General features: G+C 34.2%; 1 protein-coding gene across 4 annotated transcripts in view; it reads right to left on the bottom strand.

The window, feature by feature from the left end:
* The window catches only part of slc26a5 (solute carrier family 26 member 5), a 153,497-nt gene that overhangs the window by 22,387 nt on the left and 118,599 nt on the right, over positions 1-12,511 (bottom strand). For all 4 annotated transcript variants that reach the window (XM_039761007.1, XM_039761010.1, XM_039761009.1 and 1 more), the window contains 4 exons: positions 8,600-8,682; positions 5,749-5,896; positions 3,917-4,030; positions 751-828 (listed from right to left, as the gene is read on the bottom strand). In XM_039761007.1, coding sequence (XP_039616941.1) covers positions 751-828; positions 3,917-4,030; positions 5,749-5,896; positions 8,600-8,682 — 423 coding nt within the window. The remainder of the gene's footprint in view (positions 1-750; positions 829-3,916; positions 4,031-5,748; positions 5,897-8,599; positions 8,683-12,511) is intronic.

The following is a 12,511-nucleotide window of genomic DNA, read 5'->3' as shown; positions in this document are numbered from 1 at the left end:
CAGCACTGTCTCACTGTCATATCTATATGGATAATAAGTGACATGAAACATCAAGCTGACCATCTGGCATTACAAAAACAAAGCATGCAGCCTGTATAAAAAACATTCAGCTGATTGATCTTTAGAGGATTGATGCTTTATAGCGCAAATACAAATGTTCTAAAGTCATTATGAAGTAAACATGCTCAATTACTGCCTTTTTACGTTAAGACAGATTAATCTGACGTTTCCTAAAAATGTTAAAGGTAAAAAATAAGACTGACATTGTCACTGAAAATGGAAAATTTAGCAATACTAAAATACATTTTATATTGTGCACAAAAGAAAAAATATTTAATTTTGAATTTTATGACAGCTACCAAAAGTACTCAAAATTTAAACAGCTCTATGTGCCATGGTCAAAAAATATTTGATCTAAATTCTCTTGTTTGAAAGGTATTCAGGATGTTTCAAATCAAGAGAAGTGAAATGAAAGAAAAAAAAAAAAACACAACAACAACAACATGGGTAAAAGTTAGTCTCTGTTTATTATTTTAACAATTCCACCTAGGTACTGACTGCACCCTAAGTTAAACAAACAGTTCTTTTTTATTCATTATAAGCTCTTTTAAAGTAAAGCATTATTTGGATTTGATATAACTACTTTGATACCCACAACCTTTCAGACATTTTTTAAAAGCACTTGAGGACAACCCTTTACCTGGCTGTCTAAATTGCTAATTAAAATATAAGAAACAAAAATGTCATTACCTGAGGTAAAGGTTCAAACAGGTATCCTATTGCCACAATAACTAGTAAAACCACAAGAGATGACAATAAGCCAGCAATCTGGAAGAAATCAAAACAAGCATTTTATTTTACATATATTATATATGCTCATCTCCCCGTGTCTACATGGGTTTCCTCTGGGTACTCCGGTTTCCTCCCACAGTCCAAAGACATGCAGGTTAGGTGCACTGGTGATCGTAAATTGTCCCCAGTGTGTGCTTGGTGTGTGGATGTGTGCTTGTGTGTGTGTGCCCTGCGGAGCCTGCCTGGGGTTTCTTTCCTGCTTTGTGCCCTGTGTTGGCTGGAATTGACTCCAGCAGACCCCCCGTGACCCTGTAGTTAGGATATAGCAGGTTGGATAATGGATGGATGGATACATGCTCACACAACAATAACCAAAGCATTTCTGTTTTTTAAACTATACAGATCATTTAGGTCCAGGCATAATACTAATACTAATTCCTAATAATGTTTGTGCACAACAGACTACATTTATATAAGGTAAATAATTATTAATATATTCAATCTTTTTCTAAACGATTGTCTTACAAATTAAGTATAGCATGCTTTCACCGAACACCTCTCTGTTAATTAGCAATAAATATCCAGATTTTCTTGTGTCTTAAGAAAAAAAAAACATATAAAGCAATAAAAAATGTAAACACTCTCTATCAGGGTTCTTTCTTTTGCAATATAGCAATGAACATAACATGACTGTGATTAAATAGAAGATTCAGATATTTCTGTTATTTACAGTACAGTAGAAAAATAGGGTTCATAAATAATTATAATACAATGGCACACAAATGTAAAAATTTTCATTTCTCCTGAGCCAACTAAAATTTGGATATTAAAAGATAAAGGGTAAGCAAGCTTATTTTGTTGAATTAAAAAGAAAAGAAAACAAAAATCACAAAAAATAATAATTGTTTTATTTTGTCACCTATAGTTCAGTTTACATAATTTTGGGAATGATGACAAATAGATGATTGTTAGTAAAGTCCTCACACGTAAAACGACAGAAGTGAAAGAGGGTGTGCAATTAGGTTTTGCTATTGATTTTTTTTTAAATCCTTTTTTATTTCAATTATATTCTGATTGTTACCATTTAGTTAGAAGTAGTTTTAACTGTATTATCAACCAACAATAATGTAATACATAATGATCTCACAATACTAGAATGAAATATTAACAAAATTAAATGCAGATTTAGAAAAAAAATAACATTGGAACTTGCAAAGAAATCACAAATAATTACTTTTAATGAAAACTTGAATAAAGCAGAAGAACAAACATTATTACATTCCTTGATGTGGAACATGTAATACTCTCCATTCCAAGAACAACTTTGTTTTTATTTTTATTGTATTTTTGTCTTTAGGAAGTGTGAATTTCATTGTACTATGCACACATGACAATAAACTTGATTTGACTTCACTTCCTAACATGACAGTTACCTCATTATTGTTGGGAAAGGTTCCAAGTTTATGAACATACCTGAAGCAATGTGTCAGCATTTTTGAAAGGTCATGAACTTTCAAGGGAGGGGAGAAAGTACAAATTGCTCATTTAAATTTATAGGCACTCTGAGAAGGGTTGAAAAAAATCTGTTCAATTTAATTAAGGTTATTGCCATATAAATAGAAATGGTTGCCTATCTGCTAATTTACTATGCAAAACAATTAAAATCATAATAAAATGGATATTTTTAAACAAAAATTCACATACAGTAAATCTAAAACAACATATACAAAACCCAGTGGATATTTATCAAGTTGTTATATGCAGGAGCCTTGAGGATTGAGAAATATGTAATGGAATAGATTCCCACTACATTAAATGTCACTGCACTTTGTACTATTAAAAGACAACATGCTAAAATACAAATCATTAATTCCATCCATTTTCTTGATTAACTTTTTTCATTACATGGTTGCTGGAAGAATCAAGTGTAAGACAGAAAGTAACCCTGTACATTATGATAGCTGCAAAGTATCTTCTGTCGTAAGCTAACTAAATGACAAGTTTGGAGTCTCCAATCAACATAACCTGAATGTGTTGAGGAAGTTATCAGAAACCAGAGTAACAATATTATCCATCCATCCATTTTCTGAACCTGCTTATCTAGAGCAGGGCTGTCGGGAAGCTGGAGCCAATTCTAGCAAACATAAGGAACAATTGCTGAACAGGGTGCCAATCCACACACAGGCAAATTTAACATCACAAATCCACCTAACCTGCAGGTCTTTGAAGTACAGTAGGAAACCAGAGCATGCAGAGGAGAGTCAAACGGACACAAGGAGAACTAGCAAACTCATGCAGGAAGCATGTGAACCACAGTTAATATCAAAATTAAATGGATAAGGGATTCTAGATGTCTAAAATCATATTTGGTTCTCTTTCCAGGGGAACACAATAAAAAGACATGCTTAGTAAAGGAGCTGCAAGTACCCGAGAGCAGACACCACCTCGTGACATCAAATTAAAGCAATGAAGCCCTTCCGCTTTAAGTCATGTGTTGTTAAAATCAATTATAAAATAAGGATCTAGATGGACACCCACCTGTTTGCTTTTTTGAGCAAGAAGTATCAACTATGACATAAACCAGGCATTACTGTGATAAAGGGGAACCTAGATCTGATAACTAAAAAGGTAAGGGATATAGGGTTAAGAGACTCCCTAGAGACTGACTGAATTGAAGAAGGTCAAAATACATTTAAGGTTAAAACCAGGACTGGAACTTTCAAAAGACTGAGACTCTGTAATCTATAGAACTGTTATTTGTTGAACTTTGTTTTGGATTGATTTATAGTGATTTCATTAAAAAAATCAATGTGTCAGAATGAGAAATCAGTGGTAATTAACTTGTGTTTATGTTGTTTAAGAACCCTAGTGGTCACACAATACAATTCTGAAGTACAATATGTAGCGTGAAAGCTTTTAATCCTTTAAATAGCACATTTTATTTCCTAATATGCATAGTAAATGAAGACTGCATTTTAAAATTTTCAAATAATTAGCAAAACCACTTTTTCTTATATTCTGTACTGCCTCCAAGTAAAGTTTATATTCATATCTATTCAAAGAAATGTGCACTTCTGTTATCTACTTCAACAATCCACAGCATTTAAATTAATCTGTAAATTACCTGTGTTTTCCCTCCTGTGCTTTCTTGGACTAAGCTTCTGGACATTGAACACGTGACTGCAAATGTATGGAAAAATGATCCTGCACAATTGCACAAACCTAAAGCAATGAGCTCCTGGAACAGGATGGGGAAAAATAATTGGAATAAAATCAGAACATATTTACAAACATGCAAAGTTAATGAAAACTAAATATCTGCTATTATTATTATGCTGCCATAAATAAATTAGGTTTTCAAGAATAAGAATTACAATAACACCACCACTAGAATAATTATTAAAATATTATATTGCTCCTTCATGATTTAGCAGTTTAAAAGTGAAATGGAGAATAAAAAAAATATATTATCATAAAACACGGGTAATTAACATACAACTGATATAGGGATACCCAACTCAAAATAAAAATGAGTCACATCATGGGAATTAACAAGCATTAAAAGGTAACAGTCAAATTTAACTGTTGTGGAACAAACATCTTTAAGCAAAAATATAACATTTCACTAAAACCACAAAAGATGTGGTTTCTGATGTTTTAAAAAAATTAGGGGGCTTCACTCACCCACCCCCGGGTTTGGTTTACCAGATATACAATTTAAAGAGATTGTTAGTTTCATGGGAATTGTTGCATATGCATTATTTTCACTTTTATTTTAAAACTTTTGTAAAAACAATACTTTATTTCCGGCCCCAGGGTGGTTACATCTCTTTCTCGCAGGAATGTTTAACAGTGCTCGCGTTTTGAAGGGGATGTGGCTGAATGCACGCTAAGGAGATGTCGTCAGATCATCTGCTGTCTTTCTGCTGCTGGCGAGCTGCCTGTTCTGCTTGTCTCGCTGCCCAATCATTTCAAAGCCTGTACAGCAGCTGTTCTTAAGCCACTTCGCATCTCTATCACTCGCATTGTGAAAGCGGGGCGAGGGTTAGGTTGGCTGAACGCACACTAAGGAGAAGCAGGCTTTTTGCTGCTGAGGAGCTGCGTGTTTTGCTTGTCTCTTGTCGTTGTTTTAAGAGCTTGAAGCACATGAAGCAAGTCTGCCAAAAGCAATCCAACAACTGCTAGGTTAGATGTCCGTGGACTTGTTTTAAATGATGTCTTACTGCCTTCTCTCGTGTGACATTGTAAAAACAATACTTGTCCTTAATTTCCAGCCCCGGCCATGGTTAAATCTCTTTCTCAGGACGTATAATGCTGCTCATGTTATCAAGGGGGTGACTCAACGCATGCTAAGGAGGTGCCGTCGGATCATCTGCTGTCACGTTGCTATCAGTCTTCTGTGCTGTACTCTACCCTCCTTCAATCGGACCTAACATTCACTTAAAACAAAAAAGGCTTCAACTTGGCTGGGACGCTACAATACTTTTGAAATTTTACTGCTTTCACATTCTTTACCTTTCTCTACATGTGTATCGCGACATCGTTTGTTTGAGCCCTTCGAATTCCACTGCTTTCATAATCTCTTATCTGCCTTTTTTCTCCAACGCTTTTGGGTCTCTTTTCTCCACGCTGCTCTTTTTTCTTTGCTTAATCATTGACGTTTCATCTAGAACGTATTGTCTTTATACGCTTTATATGTGCTGAGAGCACAGGATCTGTGTGTGCTACGTGCCTTTACACGACTGAGTGCTCTTATTTGATATTGTTTGCATCTCGCGGGTCTTTTAAGTGTCTTCCGAGAACTTCCAAGATCAAGTCTCATCACCATACTTTTTCTTTCCAGGATTTTTTTTAATAATAGAGAGATACATACATAAAAGTTTTCAAATGCCTTATTACACAGGCCAAAAATTATTATTAAAATCTGCTTAACAAAATAGCCAAAGACACAGTTACCTGATTGCCACTAACTTTGTATCCATGTTTGATAGCAAAAATTTTTGCCATGGATATTGACATTGAAAATCCTACAATTGCGATAGCAACAGAATCCATAAGCAAAGAAGACATTAAGCCAAAATCTGGTAGAGCTGGAGGAAGCAACCTGAAAAATATATATTTTTTGAAATTATCGTGCAATATTATAAACAAGAATTTCATGAAGAAATGTGATTAGGCATAGCAATTTAAACGTAAGGTAATATTAACACCAAAAAAAAAACGACTTTGTTTGATTAGTATCTTTTTAACTTACAGTTGGATTGGGGCAAACCGCAGCCTCACTGCCAACATTGCTTTCCCTAGAATATGTTGTTCTGTTTGCTAATGAAGCATTCTGTAGTAAAACTGACATAAGTATCTGACTTTATAATGAGCTTTAGGAGAAGACTACCAATATACTGCCAAAATGAGATACAACTTTTAATCCATATTAATAGTTTCATTTTCAATTATTCTTGTTCAATTACAAGAGATGAAATCTATAACTTCTTCAACCCCATAAAGGTTATATCCATACTGAGTATGTGCACTTATCATGTGGACTAAGCCTTTTCTGAACCACAACAGAACTTCAGCAAAGTTTACTATAACATCAAGCTTACAAAATAAAATAAAGAATAGGTTCCCTGAAATGCTAATAAACAATTTGGACAACTCACTACTTTAACTTGCAGTTCAAAGTATGTCATTATCAATATTTTACTAGTCACGTGAGTGTTAATAAAACTTTAGCCAAAAAAGAGCAGCACAAAGGTGTCAACACATGATGGTAGCCAAAAAACCCACAGATACCTATTGTATCTTATATGTATTCATCCATATCCCACAATATATATCCTGTAAACTTTGAGCACATGGCATAATTCGGCCCTACACAGACTACCTCTCAGTACATACTGTATACACACATTCAGTTTTGGGATACTGGTTACCTCTGGTCTTTAGAATGTATGAGAACATCAGAGTACCCAAAAGGTAGATGGAACTCTTCTACCTCATTTTTCTTTCCCATCTGATTGTTTCACATTTTATTTATGAACAGCTTATAGAAAGGAAGAGAAGAATGTACCAGTTTGCATTAGAAATACCAAAATTCACAATACTGTTTTGATAGTAAGGTACATCATGGGGAGGAGGGCAACCTAGGAATTCTGAAAATGTAATGTAAACTGGTGCAAAGGCTGTGTCAAGGATTCATTATGTGTGCAACAATTTAAAAAACAAATTCACCTTTCTGTACTATATGAACACACATTTAGCTATCAAAAACAGATGTTAGCAATACAATTCCTTCTAAAACAAAATACACCAACCGTAGACCAACTATGCAAAGGCTGTTCAGTTTCTGAATTCCCCGAAGCAAAGCTGTTGTCACTCCAAAAAAACTACATTCTGTTTCTTGACAATTATAGTGACAAAGCAAGTGGCAGTGGGGCTACAGCTTCACATCTACTTCGAAATGGATTTAGCAGTACTGCTTGACAAGCCAGGATAGAATAAAAAAGGTGTTCTCTAATGCAAAGATAAAGCATTTTATCACTGCAGTTAATAAATTTTAGCTTGACAGTAATCAGGCTTTGTAAATTATAATCATGAAACCATGTAAGAGTAAAGGCATTTTAGGTAAGTTCAGAAAAGCCAGCATATGAACCTAGGAAAGGAAGCTAATGGGCACAATTTCCTCAGCTGAAGACCTAGTATAATTCCAGGGAGTCAGAGAAGATTTTCCAAGAATATGGATTTGGGTTCTTTCACACATGACTTTGACCAGTTGTGCACATGCGTTTTAAGTTTTACTGTAATTTCACCAAGATTTCTAAACTGCGATTTCAACTTTTGACCAAATGCTAGCACTAAAGAATAAAAATAAATAATGCATACTGAACTCTTAGCTATTATAAGTCCCTGGTAAGTAATAATTAAAGTTAGATAATTCATCTGTCAAATGAAAAGATTCACCAAGATTTACAGATAATATTATACCAAATATTTTAACTGGGTGGTTATTTTAGTTCAGCATGGCCTGTTTAACAGGGGTCAAAAGTGAATACTACTTAAGTTCATGTCAAATTACATATCAAGCTCAATTAGACTGTAAATTTAAATCTATAATCAGGAAATTAATGAAAACATTTTTGTTAGTTAATTACTGCATAGTCAGACCTGCTTAATCCAAGGCAAGGGCCATGTGGTCTGAAGCTTATTCCAGCAGTATAGGGCATAAGGCATGAAACTGCTCTAAAGAGGATGCCAGCCAATTGCAGGACCCATTTGTATATCTAGCTGCACTTGCACTCATAATGGAACCAATTTACAAATAATCTAGTCTGTATATTTTTGTGGAAATGAGGGTGTGGGATATTCAGACTCCACAGAGGCACAGGCACTAAGCAATACATTTAAACACTATTATACAGAATAGCAAGTTCCATACAGATTTATTTTTCATGTCAGATATTAAAAACAAGAATAATTAAATATATTAGTACCCAGATAATTGTAATATTAACACTAAAATTGAGTAAGTGAAAAGTTGTGTCTCTGTGCTTCTGTCAAAGGCAAATATATTTGCTCTGAAAAAAAGGAAAAGAATACAGGCACAATGCCACAAACCTACGGATTACTTCCAAAATTCTGTGTCCTTAATCTTTTTCTTTTTTCAGAACCACCATATTATTTAAATCTTTCACTCTTTTGTTATAATATCTTAAAGGCTAAACAAACAGTTGATCCTTAATAAAATATATTAACGTTAAAAAAAACAAAAAACACCAAAAACAATTACCAAAAACAATTATTTTCTCACCCAGTAGGTATATTTCCTACAATGTCCACTCCATAGGTATCAGACAGATTTAGACCATATGATGCACCAGTTGATATGATCACCTGTATCAAAAATAATATATAGTTATACCATGAAAAAAACAAACAAAAACACATTTTTATTAAATACTTTTAATTCTGCATAAAACTTACAAGCGGCTACTACACATATTTTGAAAATAATAAATCAAAACATCTCAACAAAATGCATAGAGTGCATCTCTAAGGTTTATAGCATACAGTTATGTCAAATCTAGAACAACCATTAAGTCAATACCAACTGAAACAGTAGATCACTAGAGAAATTGTACTTCAAAAGTACCTTGAAGGTGGAAGGGAAAGGTAGAAAAGCCATAGCTTGCAAGCAGGTTTTGAATCACACAGTATTGTTTAATAAGAGTTAGCCTGTAGATAGACTCAAAACACAGAGTATCAAGTGTTTCTTTCCAAAGAGCTGTCAGAGCTAACATAGAAAGACAGAAAGAACTGCACTTTCTTCTGTAAGAATGCCATCTGGCACCGTTAACTTGATAGACAGAAAGCTTCCTTCACCTTAGTGTCGGACTAAAAATTAGTTGGGAATTGTCGGGGAAGGAGAGTGAAGGTCAATGAGGTCTGTGAATTCTCATTCTAAAAACCTGGACATTGGCACATAAAGAGAAACACCATATGGAAAATTGGTTGATACTTATGATTTCACTGTTCAAACACTGCTTTCTGGATAAGTATTATTTTTCTGTTTATCATAAGGCCATTAATGTGTTTTAAAGATGCAATGCCCCCTTTTTTCCCTAAAATGTTGACAACAGACTACTGCTTCTGACTGTCATACATAAATCTGAAGAAAACATATGTGATATAATCATTTAGGTTCAGGGTAAGCTAGTTATTTATAGAAATTAACATTAAACCTAAACTTAAATATAACCACCAGCTGCCTTCAACCACCAGGAAAGCACGGCTGGGAATTTCTTCTTATTTATGAATCCTGCAAAATTCCACCATCATCATTACTGCTGTTAGACTGCAGTTTAAACTTTTAAGGAAATTCAGAATGCAAAGATGAAAACAATAATTGTATTTGTTTACTAACTATGGTAGTGTTGATTACAAGATATGCTTTAGAAATTGTTTCCATATAAAAAGTATATTTGTTAAATCAATACAAAATGTGAAAAAGGAACAAGAAAAAGTGTTCCAGTTATAATAAGTAAACATCTGATTTGAGGAAGAAATGAGACAGAACAAATCTTATTCATCCAGTTAAATAACTGGGCATGTGTTTTGAATTGTCATTGGTTTCATGTCTTAATACTTGAAATGGTTCAATATCCTACATGAAACAATTTGAAAAGTTAACATTTTTCTCTTATATCAAAAAAGATGAATTCTGAAAAACAAACATTTTACAACATGAATATTACAATAACTTAATAGATAAATCATAATACTTTCTAAACAGTATTGTTAAAGGTATTTATCATAATTTCAAAAGGAAAAAAACAATTTACTTTTGCTATTATTAAATTCAAAAATAACCTACCTGCAGGAGACCATTTAAATATTAAAGATTAATCTATCTAGGTTGAAAACACTGGGTTGGCCAGTTATTTCAGTTCAAGTATACCTCGGTAGCTACAAAGGCATCTGCTTTATTAAATCAATATTCCATCTTCTCTAACCTTCTTGTTAATTTCTGATTCTGAGAACCACAACATTATGGTAGTTGAGAGATTGAATAAAGCTAAAATAATCTAGGCAGGAGATTAAAATTGTGTATTAATTTCTGCTGTTGATAGACCATTTCCAGCTATAAATGAAATGTCTAAATTATGTGAAGTTTTAACAAAGGCTATGACCTATATAAGCTATACAAAATTCTTTACCTCTGTTTGAGACAATATTATTTCTTTTCTTCATTGCATCAAGCCCACTCACAAGTTGATTATGTTTTCATAAATAATAACCTGCTATTCTAACTTTAGTCTTGCTGTTTTGCTGCTTTTGTTTCTAACTGCTCACCACTTGTACTCTAGTTTAGGATTTTAAATAGCATAATAACAATTTCAAACCACTGACTCATCCCTTTATTATTTAGCAGATGAAGAATTTGTTTCCAAAAAATGTTTTTTTTTTGCTTCTTTCGAGATATCAGCCAGAAGACTTTGCAAAACATTCAAAGCATACCTAAAACAAGAAATAATTTATGTATTTTTGCATGAAACACAAGCCAGTTGATAGCTCTAAAACTGATCGCAAATATGGAAATCCTCCTACAACTGAGTTTCATAAGTAGAGTCAAACAGAATCATATTGACCACAAGAGAAATGGAGCAGCTGATACTTAGGTCTCCTATTATGAGCAAGGGGAAAATGCCAATAAGAATATGTCCCATTAATTACATAGGAAGCCAAAAATGCAACTGCAAAAAACTGAACATAGAGAAATAAGTAACGTATTCAAGAAACACTTGAGAAAAGTGTTTTACATATCTAAAACTTGAAATACCACTGCTTGGCACACCAAAGGATGGATAGCCCTCAGAGACTTTCTAACATTTAAGATGCAATCACATGTTCACGTAGCACAAAAAATACAGGAGCAGATGGAGATCTAACATAATTTTTAGTGATGCTCAGACTGATCAGCTGCTGAGTAAATATTTAATGATTTTCTCTCCAAATGACTTAACAGGACTTCCCAAACTGATCAATCCAAAAAATATTTTTTGGCTGGGCTATTCTAATCATAATGGTAACACAGTAATTGTGCTCCTCTAGGCAAAGTATTACTGTACATGAAGAAATGCATATAAAGCTTAAAAAGAAGAGAACAGCATAGAGTGTAGGAGAAAAAAAAAAGAAATATTGGAGAAAGGTTATAAATGAGGAATTTTCCAGTGCATGGAGAGAAAGGGCAGAGGAACGTGCTGTCTAGATGAACTTGGATTAAAAGAAAAGAGCCTCACATCTGACTGAAAAATGAACACTAATTAAGATATGTATCGTCTACAAAAATTAAATAAGCTGCCTAATGAGTTCAGAACTTTTCCTTTTACCCTTTAATTTAAAAAGATGCTCTTTGTATAAGGCTCTTTTATTGTAAACTTGTTAAGCCATTTAGCCTTATATCTTCTTAGTATGCACCTTATCTGCTGCCTCGCAGTTAGGAGACCCAGGTTCGCTTCCCGGGTCCTCCCTGCGTGGAGTTTGCATGTTCTCCCCATGTCTTCGTGGGTTTTCTCCAGGCGCTCCGGTTTCTACCCACAGTCCAAAGACATGCAGGTTAGGTGGATTGACGATTCTAAATTGGCCCTAGTGTGTGCTTGGTGTGTGGGTATGTTTGTGTGTGTCCTGCGGTGGGTTGGCACCCTGCCCGGGATTGGTTCCTGCCTTGTGCCCTGTGTTGGCTGGGATTGGCTCCAGCAGACCCCCGTGACCCTGTGTTCGGATTCAGCGAGTTGGAAAATGGATGGATGGATATGCACCTTATGAACGTTTGATTAGAATTGTGGGTGGAAATTCAAGGCATGCATTACATCTATACCTCTATCGAGAAAGCAGAAAAAGAGTTAAGAAAACTGATCCTGGAACTTTTTTGAAATATGATTGTGAGTAGTAGCCTATCTTGGCATGGCAAAGAAGATCTTACCAGCTGTTTGATCCGCTTGCAATGATACTGGTACTGTAATTATACATGCTTTTTCCTTCTTGGCCACTTTTTAGTTTATGCTTTAATTACAGTTATATGCATATATGCATGTATGTGTAGAAGAATTTTTTTCCTCCTCTTCTAAAGTAGACTGTTCAATATTATACCCTTGGTTTATTGTTAATTGTTATTATTGTATTAGGGTTTACTATGCTTATCCAGGGCCACTTTTAAACACCT

This window comes from Polypterus senegalus, chromosome 8 (genome assembly GCF_016835505.1).
Source record: "Polypterus senegalus isolate Bchr_013 chromosome 8, ASM1683550v1, whole genome shotgun sequence".
Classification (NCBI taxonomy): domain Eukaryota; kingdom Metazoa; phylum Chordata; class Cladistia; order Polypteriformes; family Polypteridae; genus Polypterus; species Polypterus senegalus.
This window is presented reverse-complemented; position numbering and strand designations above follow the sequence as displayed.